Source organism: Hemitrygon akajei, chromosome 23, assembly GCF_048418815.1.
Source record: "Hemitrygon akajei chromosome 23, sHemAka1.3, whole genome shotgun sequence".
Lineage (NCBI taxonomy): Eukaryota > Metazoa > Chordata > Chondrichthyes > Myliobatiformes > Dasyatidae > Hemitrygon > Hemitrygon akajei.
The window spans coordinates 63,009,255-63,025,390 of NC_133146.1; the positions used below are offsets into that span (position 1 = coordinate 63,009,255).

A 16,136-nucleotide genomic window follows, 5' to 3' on the forward strand; every position below is an offset into this window, starting at 1 on the left:
ATCAGGCAAAGTCCATCGGATTCACTAATTATCAACTTCAAGTACAAGTTTAATTGTCATTCAACCATACAATGAATAAGTCAATGAATACCAATGAATAAACCAAATGAAACAGCATTACTCTGGGGCCAAGATGTAAACCACAGTACCAACAGTTACACAAAGCACAAGGCACATATAGTACTTATGACAGCATTAAAATATACAGTCGGCCCTCCCTATCTGCAAATTCCGCATGCACAATTTCAACCAACTGCGAATCGCGAAAACCTGGAAGTGCTCTTCCAGCACTTGTTGTTCGAGCATGTACTGTTTTTTTATCTTGTCATTATTCCCTAAATAATGCAATATAACAACTATTTTACATAGCATTTACATTGTACTAGGTATTGTAAGTAACCTAGGGATGATTTAACGCATACGGGACCCCAAGTGGGGTCTGACCAGGGTTCTATATAGTTGCAACATTACCTTTCAAATCCTAAACTCAACTCCACGATTGATGAAGGCCAATATAGTGTATGCTTTCTTAACCAGAGTCAACCTGCGCAGCAGCTTTGAGTGTCCATGGACTTGGACCCCAAGATCCCTCTAATCACCTCACTACAGGAAGGATGTGGAAACTATAGAAAGGGTGCAGAGAATATTTATATGGATGTTGCCTGGATTGGGAGCATCTCTTATGAGAATAGGTTGAGTGAACTTGGCCTTTACTCCTTGGAGCAACAGAGGATGAGAGGTGACCTGATAGAGGTGTATAAGATGATGACAGGCATTGATCGTGTGGATAGTCAGAGGCTTTTTCCCAGGGCTGAAATGGCTAACACAAGAGGGTACAGTTTTAAGGTACTTGGAAGTAGGTACAAAGGGGATGTCAGGGGTAAGTTTTTTTACGCAAAGAGTGTTGAGTTAGTGGAATGGGCTGCCGGCAACAGTGGTGGAGACGGATACAATAGGGTCTTCTAAGGGACTCTTGGATAGGTACATGGAGGTTAAAAACATAGAGGGCTATGGGTAACCCGAGGTAATTTCTAAAGTACGTACATGTTCGGCACAGCATTGTGGGCCAAAGAGCCTGTATTGTGCTGTAGGTTTTCTATGTTTCTATGTTGCAGCTGTCTGCATTTGAACACAACACAGCTCATCTTCTGCCAAGTGAACACTGGGGGCAGCACCACACTGCCTTCAGTGGAGCCCACTGGCTCCAAAGCCTCTCTCCTGGGCAGCTGTAAACAGGTGACACAGGGCTTGAAGCCTAGACTTTGCTACAACCAAGGCCACTCAGCTCCCCTGCTAGGTGCCAATAAGTCAGCGAATTAGACTTACAGCGTTCCACATTAACAATGTACCACATGGTTTTGTGATTACAAGATAAGCAACTAAGGCAATCACTCACTATTAGACTCACAGTGCCTTTTCTGATGTCGCTCTAACACAAGCAGCACAATCCTCACCAAGTCCAGCTCCTTCAGTTTCTCTGCTATCAAGCAACTTGCTGATGGGTGGACCTACAGTACTTTAAGTTCTTAATGTCCAGCAAAGTCTTGAAATCATAAAATATACATTTTTAAAAAAGACAATAACACCTTTGGTTGACTACGCAGAAGTCCCTGCAATCAAACATGCTGCCATCTTATTTTAGGAAAGGAAATTTGTCCTTATCTCTTCTGTCCTGTATATGGTCCAGGACTTAAAGAAAAGCTGTCCATTTTTAAGATGTCTTAACTGGTCAATCATACTTATAGTTAGCAATAATTTTTCCACACACAGCCATCTCAAAACTGATGAGATTGGGTGGCAAAATATCTCTTTCAATTTAGCTGCAACCAATAGGCATAAATTTCATTAAAAAAAATAAGCAGAGCAGATGATGCTGAGTTATACATTTCAGTAGTTTATACTCGAGGCCAAAACATTTAAACTGCAGATCTTGTCCAAATCCAATTATTGTCATTATCTGTAACCTGGTGATGACTGGCAAGCTTCTAACCTTTGCTTTCCACCCATACTCCAAATGAGTAGAAATGATATTTTAATAAAGTAAAAAGAAACCATATAATCCATTTCCCTCAAAAAATTTATCCCACCTGCACAATACAGCCAACACATTTTAATCTTAACCAGTACTTCAGAATTTCCAATGTGGTGCAATGGAGATAAGGAAGCATATCACAAAAGAACCAGGAGGAGAGATTGACAACACTACCTATTTCAAAATAAAAACTGTCAAGTCATTCATCTTTGGCAGAGGTAGACAATGGAATTTAAAGCATTTAAGCCTTAAGTATCATTAGTACCACTCCCACCTAAAAATCTCACCCAATTTCATACTGCAAGGCCATCAAGAGCAGTGTCTAGGTAGAAATGATGATAACAGAGACAAAAGATCAAGTAGGAGTAAATCTGAAAATACCGAGCACAGTATTAATGCAATACAATAGAGTCCAATTGCAAAAGTAATCCATAAGCATATAATTTTGATAAGATCTTATAACAGTCATAGAGCACTTCAGCCCATTTGTTCCATGCTGAACCACTAATCTGCCTAGTTCCATTGGCCTGTACCCAGACGACAGCCCTCCATATACCCACCCAAGATTGTCTTAAATGCTGAAATCGAACCTACATCCAATCGAGTGAAGTTCCCCCTCATGTTCCTCTTAAACTTTTCACCTTTCACCCTTAACCCATGACCTTTAGTTTTAGTCTCATTCAATCACAGTGGAAAAATCCTGCTTGCATTTACCCTATCTATGTCCCTCCATTTTGTATACCTCTATCAAACCTCCCCTCAATCGTCTAGGTTCTAGGGAATTATGTTCTAACCTATTCAACCTTTTCCCTATAACTCAGGTCACTCTTTGAATCTTATTGATTTCCTGTAGGCAGGTGACAAAATTGTTCAAAATACTCCAAATTAGGCCTCACCAATGTCTTATAAAATTTCAACATGACATCCCAACTCCTGCACTCTACAATGATTTACGAAGGCCAATGTGCCAAAAGCTTTCTTTATGACCGTATCTGTGATGCCAAGGAATTATGGATCTGTATTCCCAGTTCTCTCTGTTCGAACATACTTCTCAGCGCCCTTCTAAAATCTCCCCTGGTTGGTCCCCCAAAATGCACCTCACACTTGTCTGCATTAATTTCCATCAGCCATTTTTCAGTTCATTTTCTAGCAGGTGCAAATCTCACTGCAAGCTTTGACCATTTCCTCACTGTCCACAACACCCCCAATCAAGTCAAGTCAAGTCACTTTTATTGTCATTTCGTCCATAACTGCTGGTACAATACATAGTAAAAGTGAGACAACGTTTTTCAGGACCATGGTGTAACATGACACATTACAAAAACTAGACTGAACTACGTAAACTCTGTAAATCTTGGTGTCATTTGCAAATTTGCATATCCAGTTTACCAGATTATCATCCAGATCATTGAAATAAATGACAAACAACAATGGATCCAGCACCAATCCCTGCAGCACACCACAAATCACAGGGCTCCATCCAGAGTGACAACCACCTACTACCACTCTCTAGCTTCTCTCACAAAATCAACATCTAATCCAATTTGCTACCTCATCTTGAATGACGAACGACTGAATCTTCTTGACTAACTTCCCATGTGGGAAATTATAAAATGCCTTGTTAAAGTCTATGTTCACAATGTCCATTGCCTTGCCTTCATCAACTTTATTGGCAACTTCCCAAAATATACAAGATTGGCTAGACATGACTTACCATGCACAAAGCCATGATGACTATCCCTTATTAGTCCCTGCCTATCTAAATACTTAATTATCTGCTCCTTTAGAATACCTTCCAATAACTCCTCCACTACTGATGTAAGGTTCACTGGCCTATAATTTCCTGGTTTATTCTTAGAGCCCTTCTTAGATTTACAAGGACGTTGCCTGGATTGGGGAGCATCCCTTATGAGAATAGGTTGAGTGAACTTGGCTTTTTCTCCTTGGAGTGACGGAGGATGAGAGGTGACCTGATAGAGGTGTATAAGATGATGACAGGCATTGATTGTGTGGATAGTCGGAGGCTCTTTCACAGGGCTGTAATGGCTAACACAGAGGGCACAGTTTTAAGGTGCTTGGAAGTAGGTACAGAGGAAATGTCAGGGGTAAGTTTTTTACTCAGAGAGTGGTGAGTGCGTGGAATGGGCTGCCGGTGACGGTGGTGAAGATGTATAAGATAGTATCTTTTGAGAGACTCTCAGACAAGTATAGGGAGCTCAGAAAAATAGAGGGCTATGGGTAACCCTAGGTAATTTCTAAGGTAAGGATATGTTCGGCACAGCTTTGTGGGCTGAAGTGCCTGTATTGTGCTGTTGGTTTTCTACATTTCTAAACAACAGAATGACATTAGCTATTCTCCAATCCTCTGGCACCACATGTATTCCCAAGTATGTTTTAAATATCACTACTAAGGATCCCTGCAATTACCGCACTAGCTTCCCATAAGGTCAGAGGAAACACTTTGTCAAGCTTTGGGGAGTTATTCACCCTAATTTGCCTCAAGACAGTGAACACTTTCTCCTTTGTAATCTGTATAGGGTCCATGACAGATTACAAAACTGCTGCTTTGCCTCACTTCTATGAACTGTGTCCATCTCCAGAGTAAGTACAGATGCAAAAAAACTCTCCCTGTTACAGCTCCATGCATGGATTACCTACCACTCTGATCTGATGCAGCCTTGAATGGGCTAATGAGTTAAACCAATTCTTCAATAGGTTTGACGATTGCCCTCCTGTTCAGATCCTCCTCGGCACACCAGTCCAGGTGCTGAGACACCCAATGCTACCTCAGCACCAACTCCTCCCTCTTCCAGTTCAACACGTGGATGAACAACAGGTTACAGCTGTCTACGTCCCCTTCTTGACCTGCACCTACCATTCACACATCCACATACCAACTGCTATCATCCCAATCTTCAGACAGACATACTTTATTGATCCCGAGGGAAATTGGGTTTCGTTACAGTCGCACCAACCAAGAATAGTGTAGAAATATAGCAATATAAAACCATAAATAATTAAATAATAAGTTAATTATGCCAAGTGGAAATAAGTCCAAGACCAGCCTATTGGCTCAGGGTGTCTGACACTACAAGGGACAAGTTGTAAAGTTTGATGGCCACAGGCAGGAATGACTTCCTATGACGCTCAGTGGAATGAGTCTCTGGCTGAATGTACAACCAGTACATTATGGAGTGGATGGGAGTCATTGTCCAAGATGGCATGCAACTTGGACAGCATCCTCTTTTCAGACACCACCGTCAGAGAGTCCAGTTCCACCCCCACAACATCACTGGCCTTAACGAATGAGTTTGTTGATTCTGTTGGTGTCTGCTACCCTCAGCCTGCTGCCCCAGCACACAACAGCAAACATGATAGCACTGGCCACCACAGACTCGTAAAACATCCTCAGCATCGTCCAGCATATGTTAGAGGACCTCAGTCTCCTCAGGAAATAGAGACGGCTCTGACCCTTCTTGTAGACAGCCTCAGTGTTCTTTGACCAGTCCAGTTTATTGTCAATTCGTATCCCCAGGTATTTGTAATTCTCCACCATGTCCACACTGACCCCTTGGATGGAAACAGGGGTCACCGGTGCCTTAGCCCTCCTCAGGTCCACCACCAGCTCCTTAGTCTTTTTCACATTAAGCTGCAGATGATTCTGCTCGCACCATGTGACGGAGTTTCCCACCATAGCCCTGTACTCAGCCTCATCTCCCTTGCTGATGCATCCAACTATGGCAGAGTCATCAGAAAACTTCTGAAGATGGCAAGACTCTGTGCAGTAGTTGAAGTCCGAGGTGTAGATGGTGAAGAGAAAGGGAGACAGGACAGTCCCCTGTGGAGCCCCAGTGCTGCTGACCACTCTGTCTGACACACAGTGTTGCAAGCGCACCTACTGTGGTCTGGCAGTCAGGTAATCAATAATCCATGACACCAGGGAAGCATCCACCTGCATCACTGTCAGCTTCTCACCCAGCAGAGCTGGGCGGATGGTGTTGAACACACTGGAGGTCAAAAAACATGACCCTCACAGTGCTCGCCTCCCCCAGCCCCACCTTCCACCAACTCCCCAGTCATTATGGACTCACCTTTACTACTGAGCAGTTGAGAAAAACTCTGCAGAAACTCTGACATGGCAAAGCATTGGGACTAGATGGTGTGATGTGCAAGGTCCTGAAGGAGTGTGCTGAGCAGCCGTGTGGAGTTCTCCTGTGCATTTTCAATCTGAGTCTCACACTGTCGAGACAGTATGGAAAACTTCATGTGCAGACCCAGTACCCAAGAAGTGCAAACCAAAAGTCCTGGATGACTATCATCCAGTGGCCCTGACCTCACACATCATGAAGACCCTAGAGACTGGTCCTGGCTCACCTCCAACCCCTAGTCAGATCAGCCCTTGATTCCCTGCAGTTTGCCTACCAGTCAATGATGCTGTTATCTACCTGCTGAATAGAGACTACTCCCATTTGGATAAGCAGGGCACACAGTGAGGATCATGTTCTTTGATTTTTCAAGTGCCTTCAATACCATTGCTAGGGGGAAAAACTCTGTTTCAATGCAGGTTGGCACTTCCATGTATTCTAGATAATTGACTACTTGACGGGCAGATCACAGTTTGCGCGGTTTCAGAGCAGTACGTCAGACGTAGCTATGAGCAGCACTGGACCCCATGGGGACTGTATTGGTTCCCTTCCTATTTACCCTGTATACCTCGGACTTTAGATATAACATTGAGTCATGTCATCTGCAGAAGTTCTCTGATGATTCAGCAATAGTTGGGTGTAGAAAGGGAGGATGGGAGGATGAATACAGGGCCCTAGTGGAGGACTTTATCAAAAGGTGCAAATAAAGTCCTCCACTAGGGCCCTGTATTCATCCTCCCATCCTCCCTTTCTATACCCAACTATTGCTGAATCATCAGAGAACTTCTGCCTGCACTACTCCCTGTTATTATTGATGGTGAGGACCTACAAGCACCTGGGGTGTACTTGGATGACAGACTTAAGAGGAACATCGATTAAAGAGACTGGCTCTGTTATAGCAGGCAAACTGGACACTCTGGAGGCTGAGATAGAACAAAGAACTCCACATAAAATCCTGTCAATTCTGCACAATATTTCTCACCCTCTGCATGCCACCTTGGCTGAACAGAGGAGCATTTTTAATGACAGATTAAGACAACTGTGCTGTTGCAAAGAGCGCTATATGAGGTCATTCTTACCCTCGGCCATTAGGCTCTATAATGAGTCAACCTATAGCCAGAGAAGTGATGACCCTCTCCTGTTATTCTTTCTTACTTCTCTTCTAATATTTGTAAATCTTCACTTGTAATGCTACTATGACACAGCAATTTCCTCTGGGATCAATAAAGTATCTATCTATCTTCCAGAGGACCAATTTGTTATCCTTCGGTCTTAAAATATCTGTAGAAGTCCTTGGAATTGTCCTTCACCTTGCCTTCTTGAGCAACCTCATGCCTCCTTTTAGCCCTCCTCATTTCTTTAAGTGTTCTCTTGCATTTCTTGAGGTCCTCAAGTACCTCACTTATTCCTATATGCCTATAGCCTCTATAGGCATCTCCTTTTTGTTAACCAGTGCCTCAATATCTCTCGAAAACAAAGGTTCCCTAAACTTGTTATCCTTGCCTTTACTTTGACAGGAACATACAAACTCTATTCTCAAAATTTCACTTTTGAAGGCAAGTACATCCTTGCCAGAAAATAAACTGTCACAATCAACACTTGCTGGATCTTGTCTGAAACCATCAAAATTGGCCTTTATCCGATTAAGATCTATCCTTTTCCATAACTACCTTGAAACTAATGGCATTGTGATCAATATATGCAAAGTGCTCCCCTACAACTTCAGTCACCTGTCATCTCACTTCTCAGAAGTAGGTCTACTATCACACTCTCTCTAGCTGGGATTTCTATGTACCGATTAAGGAAACTTCCCTGAATACATTTGACAAACTCAATCCCATCTAGTCCTTTTACAATTTGGGACACCCAGTCAATATGTGGAAAGTTAAAAGCACCTAATATCACAACCTTATGTTTTTTTTTTGCAGCAGTCTGTGATCTCTCCACAAATTTGTTCCTCTAAATACCATGGACTGTTGGGTGGTTTATAATACAATCCCATTAATGTGGTTGGTCACATCTTTCTTACTCAGTTCTATCCACAAAGCCTCACTAGCTCTGTCCTGGCTGAGCACTGTCCTGACAGATAATGCCACTCCTCTCCCTTTAAACCCTCCCACTCTATCAAATAGGTCATTCCTAAGGTAAGGACATGTTTGGCATAGCTTTGTGGGCCAAAGGGCCTGTATTATGCTGCAGGCTTTCTATGTTTCTACGCTTCTACATCTAAAACAGAACCCAGGAATACTGACCTGCCAGTCCTGCCCCTCCTGCAACTTAGTCTCAACAATGGCTACAATGTCATAATTCCATGTGCTGATTTATGACCTAAGCTTATCTGCCTTTCCTACAATACTCCTTGCACTGACATACACACAGCTCAGAATATTAGTCCCATGATGCTTAACCATTTGCTTCCTGACATAGTATGTAGGCTTAACAACATCTTTCTCTATAACAACTCCACGATCTGTTCTGTCCTTCTGGTTCCCATCGCCCTGCAACTCTACTTTAATTCTCCACCCCCCCCCCCCAGTAGCACTAGCAAATCTTCCCACAAGGAAATTAGTCCCCCTCGAGTTCAGGTACAAACCATCTCTTCTGTACAGGAACCATCTTCCCTGGAAGGCAGCCCAATGATCCAAAAATCTGAAGTCTTCAGTCCTGCACCAACTCTTCAGCCATTTTTTTAAAAACGGTATGATCATCCTATTTCTGGTCTCTCAAACACATGACATGGGTAGCCCTCGAGGCCCTGTCCCTTAACTTCACACTTAACGCCCTAAACTCACTTTGTAGGACCTCATTATCCCTCCTACCTATGTCAAAGGTATCAAGGTGAACCAGAACCTCAAGCTGCTCACTCTCCCACTTAGGAATGCTGAGGACTCTATCTAAGATGTCCTGGACCCTTGTAACCAGCAGGCAACATACAATGTGAAATTCTTTCTCGTTGCCAGAAATCTGACCGCTGTGACTTTCCGCTACAAGGTTATTCACCCTTCCCCCTCCTTGCAACAGTATCTAAAGTAATACTTCTGTTGTTGCTGGAAATTATCCACTTTTCCCCTCCTAATGGTTACCCAGTTACTTGTGCCCTTCATCTTGGGTGTAACTAACTCCCTGTACACCCCCCATCAACCCCTCCGCCTCCCAAATAACCCGAAGTTCATCTAATTTCAACTCCTTAACACTGCCTGATAGAAGCTGCAGCAGGATGCACTTCTAGCAGGTGTAGTCATCACATCCTGCAAGAGCAGCATTCCACTATCCTGCCTGGCAACTGCTCTAAATATGCAATAAGAATGTATGAATGAATGAATGAATGAAAAAAAGGAAGAATAAATAACAAAAACAATCCAACTTTGACGTTCCTTGCCGAAGTCTTGATGAGCCAAAGCCTCAACTCCTCACTCTAACACTGGCCTACTCATACCATGGCTGCTTCACTTAAACTTAACTTTTTATTGGACCTTGCCAAGTGCCTAATTATGCACAATCCAACGTCTCCTCAGGACCGTGGCATGCAAAAATCTCTAATACTTTCCAGCTTTTGTAAATCCCTCAATGGGTATTCACATTGCATCTTCCTCTCAGACACCATCCTAATTCCCTACACAAAACTAAAAATCCAATATTGCCACAATTTTCTTGGTATGGAGCGAGAGAAGGAAGTAGATACAGTGATTAAAACCCTTGGGTTTATCTGAACACTTGACATTAACATTAATGCAGTGAATGGGTTTCAAGTAGAAATTGAAGAACAGATGGTCAAGCAAATTCTGACAAAAGATTCATCATCTAACAGTTTCAAAGTTGCGCCTTAAAGACCACAAGCCAGGTATGCCAGGGAAAATAAAAGAAGTCAGAGATTGATGATTACATTACGGTGAACATATTGAAGGTGGTAGCAAATGTGTGGTTAAATAACGTTAAAACTATTCATGAGCTATTTGGTGACTGGAGCACCAAATAATTAAATGAAGGCTGTATTTAACAGATTAGGGGTGCAATCCAAGCATCGGCCTCCCATCCCAACCAACCCCCTCCCCCCACCCTCCAACCACCTCCATTACAGGCAGGTGATAGAAGATGCAGCATAGAATCCATTCATGTAGAATAGGTGGAAATGCTCGAAGATTGTCTTGTCAATAATCAAGAACAGAAGCAAACAGACATGTGCAAAGCCAATAAAGTGGCTGTGCAGTGAACCAGCATTTCTTCAAAATTTGAAGATAGCATAGTAAGTTCAGCAGAAAGCAAGCAAGGGACATTTGGGTAAAAACAGAAATTATCAACACAGAGAACAGTTTAACATGGAGGCTGAAAGATGCAAGGAGAGCATTTCTGATGATTTGCCAAGCTGTAGATAACATGGATTTAAGGCGAAGTAGGCTCAGAAAGGCAAAGTATTCAAAATATTCGATTAAAAATAAACAGGGTGAAGCCAAGCTATGATTTAATGATAGTGAAATTGGTGCAATTTGAACAAAAAAAGTAACAGAAGTTAGTGCAGAGCACCCCTCCACAGAATAGCAATAGTCGATACAGCAAATCATACACAAGTTAGTTGAAAAGATTAAACCCATGTACCATACATTCAAAGGGCAGATGAAAGTACAGAGCAATTGGAGTAACTTTTTGAGAATTATAGAAGTGTTGCAAGTATGCCATGGGAAGTGACAAAAATGTGGTGGTCAACACTGGCACTCTGGCAGAAGAGAAGAGAAACAAGAGTAACAAAGGGCAAGGGACAGGAACCATGGACTTTGATGCAAGCGGGGTGCAATGGTTGAGGGAAAGAGGGAGAAGTATGTGACCTGAAAATGAAGATTCATTAGAAAGTAGAAAGCTAATGTAGAATGGTAAAAAGAAGTAAACCTGTAATTTCAAACTTATTTTGATAATGCAATTTATGATTGCAGATACTCTAGGACAGGGGTGTCAAACTCATTTTAGGTCACTGGCCGGATTGAGCAAAATGCAGCTTCATGCGGGCCGGATCAGTCGGACGTGTGCGAACGCAGCTTTTGTTGCCTCCGTTTTTTCAGCCTGCTCTCATGTGTCTCAGTCTCTGCTATAACTACAAAGTGTTTCACTTTACAAATTCCATTTCTTATGAAGAAGACTGCCGAATAAACACTAAAAACCCTGAAAACCTGGTACCTGAATAAACTCAGCATTAGCCATATCATACGCCATAGGCGCTTCGATTACTGGGGCCAGCTTTAATAGTAATTAGATATTATCTCGCGGGCCAAAGATAATTCCACCGCGGGCCTTGAGTTTGACATATATGCTCTAGGACAAACAAGAATAAGTGGAAACCAAAGGAAAAATAGCAATATCCTGCTGCATGCTAAATATAAGGGAAGAAATAGAGTCAATGTTTCTAGCTTCTACCACTTTCGTTCCAGTCCTGAAGGGTCTCGGCCCAAACATCGACTCTTCATTCCCCACCATAGATTCTGCCTAACCTGCTGAGTTCCTCCCAGTGTGTTACTCTAAATTCCCAGAATCTGCAGAATTGCATGTTTATGTGTCTAAATTTACTATACTAATTTATCTGCTTCCAAAGACCTAAAAACAGCACTAATTACTGATACTAAAATTGTTCCTTATGTAGGTTTAACAAATAATTCCAGTTTCATTGCTTTCTGAAGTGCAGTTCTACAAAAAGGAAGAGAAAGTAGAAGATTCTGTTTTCTTTGACCACTAATTTCAGTTCCTTTTTATTTGTTGTTGAAATTTCAAGTCATAAGAGTAAGTTTGCACAACACTGGACTTCTCAGAAAGGCAATACATACAAGAATCAGGTTTCTCAATCAAAATCACAAAAATACAGTCATCAAACTAGCATATTAACTGTTTCATTTTGCAAATGCTGCCTGATTTAGTGTGTTTCTAATAGTTTGTTTTATTTCAGATGTGTAGCTGTTTGATTTGAGCACTATCATAATGTCATTTGATAGAACTTGCTATACACAAACTGACTATGTTTCTAATATTTCCAAATTAATTCTACATTTGAAAATTTATTGCCTATGTTGCCCAAACCAATATGGATGCAATCTTTCAATGGAATGAAGTGCTTCAAGCAGAGAAATTGACTTTTCCACGGGCAGGAAGAGGCAAGCTGATATCCACTTATCTCTTAATACTTTTGCATTTCAAGTATTTCTGTTTTATGTCCTATTTTGGCATAAAAGCTTGACCCCATGAATTGAGTGAAGAATATTTTTAACACAAGCATTTACACCAATAAGAACATTTTTTGGAAACTTGCAGAACCTAACTTACATTAATAAATGCTGACTTGTATGTAGAGCAAAAGTCACAATAACATCAAACCATCAAGGCTATTTCCAACACGTTCCCCATTATGCATCAAGATTCTAAAATTAAAACATTCTGACAACTCAAAAAAAAACAGGTAAGGTCTGTTTTATTTAAATAACATATCTTCTTAATGGGGTCTGTATTCTGTAGGTATGCATTATTTTTCATTTCAGGAAATCAAGACTGGCCTAACCTCTGCTGGCCATTATTTAATTTTATATGCAAAATAACTTTCAAAAAAGGAATTTGAAAGTTACTGAAAAATAATGCCAGCTTTTGGCCAAGACAGCCAGGAAATAGTAATAACTAGATTACACATCATAAAAGCATCACGTATTCAATGGGTGAAATTGCTTCTTCCTCTACTGCACCACATGAATTCATAATTTAACTTTAGCTTGGCTCTTTCCCTCAAAAACCAAACTAGGAGTTCTGATCATCTTCCACTATATATGGTGGTAGATAAAAGTAGAACAAATCTCCATTGAAACTAGATTTGTCTGGACAGCTTCACAAATTAACTGAATAAATCTGAGGAGCACTGAGGAAAATATTCAAACTCTTCACTTCATTCTGGGTTTTTTTGAAAGTTTAGTTCATTTCTTTTACATGTTCTTTATTAAATATCTACTTCCCTATTAAAATGCAAATTCATGTCATTGGCTAAAAACCCCCACAGAAAACTTGTTACTCTCTCTTCACCTGTGATATCTTTATTTTCTTTAAAGGCTCAGCAGCAGAAATATTTCTTATTTTAATTCTTGAAAGCTCTTACCAATTGATGTGTCAAAGTAAGCATACTCAAAATTCTTGCCAATGAAGCTTTCAAGTAAATTTTACAATATTATTGCTTGAACTGCAAAAATAATCACAAATTTAAATCTAAGTTGAGCTTCAACTTTTTCTTGCTACTAATTAACTAAAAAGAGAATAAGATTCCAATTTTAGTAACAGTCATTTTCTGATCTGGAAAAGGAAACCTTTCTCAATCATTTAATTCCATGTTGTTATCCAACTGAAATTATCATTCAAGGTATTGATAAATACTAAATAGAACTTTACAAGAAAGATTAAAAATGAAGAGATTAGATGATTTATTCTTGAGGGCTGATAGATGACTTCACATGGCTTCTCAGTTTCCAAAACCTTCATGCCTGTCGAGACAAATGGCATTCACCTGGGATACATCATCTTTCAACTAATACTGGGATGTCCACAACTGTAAGTTAATGACAAGCTCAAAGCCAGAGGAAAACAAACTTTACTCCTTAACTTCTTACCATCCTAAACAGAATGTTTTTGGGAAGATTGTGAATTAAGCAACACACACAAAATGCCGGAGGAACTCAGCAGGCCAGGCAGCATCTATAGAAAAGAGTGACAGTTGATGTTTCCGACCGAGACCCTTCCATCGATGCTGCCTCACCTCCTGAGTTCCTCCACCATTTTTGTGTGTGTGTTGCTCTGGATTTCCAGTATCTGTAGATTTTCTCAAATCAAACCATTCCTAAATTTAACATTACAAACATGTACCCAAAAATTATGACAATTCTATAGAACTACTACTGCTGAGCTACAACCTATAATGCTGTGCACACCTAAGTCACAATATTTGCAAAGGTTCACGACATCACCATGTGAAATATTCAACTAGATTATGACAACTTAAATTCTGCCTCTCACTATGTATCAAAGTTTGATATTTATTCAACCTTGATCAAAATGTGCATTAGTGAAATAAATAATGGCACCATCATCTGCAAAATTACGACTACTTGAAATTGTTTAGTAGTTTTAAAAAACTGTACAGAAAACTTATTCAGATAGACTTAGCAGATTTTATTTTTCCCAAGCAATCACAAAAAAATCTCAGAATAAGGATATTAAAAGTGGAACAACTTTAAGACTCCTTAATGGATAGTCAGTTAAGCACCCATCAGCACAGAAACTTGAGATATTCATGCTTACTTTAAAAAAATGCGTAATTTAAAACATGAAACATGTTTCAATTTCCGAGTTAAAGACAAACGCGTTAGTCCAATCAATATACGATAATATGATAACACGAAAATAAAATCAGATACAGCCATTTAAATAAAATGAAATAAAGTTGATGTCTTGCCTCTTTCAAGTCACATGATTGAATCACATGAAATCTTGGGCTGTTCTGTAACAGACTATGCCCCGATTTGGGGAAGATCCTGTAAAATGTTGACCGGATCGCTGTTCTGAAATACTCTGTAACAGGGCGATCAGACACTGGATCTAATCTGACAAATGCGAATAAGAACTGGATTCATCTGTTAACCGTGACACTTCATATGCCAATGGATCAACATTTAAGCCTCCACTTAACACCGAACAAGCAATCTAAAATGTATTTGAGCAAAAACGTAGTAACAAGACCGACCAAAAATCGCCGAGATAATGATATTATTTTTGAAAAGCCATCATCCCACATTCTGAAAATGAAACACCTTCATGATTTTTTTCAACGAGGAAGTTGAATCACTTGCTGAAATTAAAAGTACTATAATTACATTCCCAACACCTCCAAGGCCCGGACATTCACGACTCTTAAGCTACAAAAACAATAAACTCCGACAACCATGCCGCTTTCAGCTGATCATTAAGGCAATGTCCGGACACATACTTAGCCTGGGCTGCGAGCAATAGTTTCTGCTCGCTGCCTGTGCCTGCTCCCTGGCCCCAAACCGAGGTCCATTGGCAACCGCTTGCTCCACCATCAGCGACATCTTCCCACTCGACAGGCACAGGCGCGCCTCCGCGAAACCTGGGTCACGTGAAGCGCGATCCCGGCGGGGCAGCCGGAGCGTGCGTTACGTCATCCCGACCTCCGGAGGCGCACGGGCTGAAGGAGGTGCCGTCCCGCCCGTTGTCCAATGGGAAATGTCGCCGTTGCCAGGACTACGCGCTTCAGGCCTAGTCTAACTTGGGTACGTTTACGGAACAAATATCTAGCCTCTCATTTATTTCCACAGCTGCAAAAGCCTTTCAAACTTTCTCTCTCCCCATCATGCTGTTGCAACGAGTGTTTAGTTAGCATAAAGAGAGGTTTTGATGGAAATAAGCCTCAGCAGGAATAATTGACTGGGATAAAGGTGATAGGAATCTAAGGAATAAGGGAAGTTTAAACAAATGGAGGAAGTGCTGGAGATGCCCAACATGTGTGGCAAAATTAATGATAGGCATGAAAGATCATGTATCTGAAAAGTTTTCCCTTCCGTAATCGCTGTAGGCCGACTGAGTACCTTCAGCTTTTATCTGTTTTATTTCAAACGTTCAACAATTTGCAACTTAAGGAATAAGAGTAACCGAAATACCCAGAACAACATTCCCAGGACTGAAATGATTACCACAAGAGGACTCAGGTTTAAGGTGCTGGGGAGCAGGTACAGAGGAGATGTCAGGGGTAAGTTTTTACTCAGAGAGTGGTGAGTGCGTGGAATGGGCTGCCGGCAAAGGTGGTGGAGGCGGATACGATAGGGTCTTTTAAGAGACTCCTGGATAGGTACATGGAGCTTAGAAAAATAGAGGGCTATGGGTAACCCTTGGTAATTTCTAATGTAGGGACTTATTCGGCACAACGTTGTGGGCCG

At 41.2% G+C, this 16,136-nt stretch overlaps 1 protein-coding gene across 1 annotated transcript in view; it reads right to left on the reverse strand.

Moving 5' to 3' along the window:
* atp6v1ba (ATPase, H+ transporting, lysosomal, V1 subunit B, member a) overlaps positions 1-15,326 on the reverse strand; it is a 101,356-nt gene extending 86,030 nt beyond the window's left edge. The window contains exon 1 of the mRNA XM_073027848.1: positions 15,170-15,326. Within this exon, the coding sequence (XP_072883949.1) occupies positions 15,170-15,272 (103 nt within the window). The 5' untranslated portion in view covers positions 15,273-15,326. The remainder of the gene's footprint in view (positions 1-15,169) is intronic.
* Between the last annotated feature and the right edge of the window lie 810 nt (positions 15,327-16,136).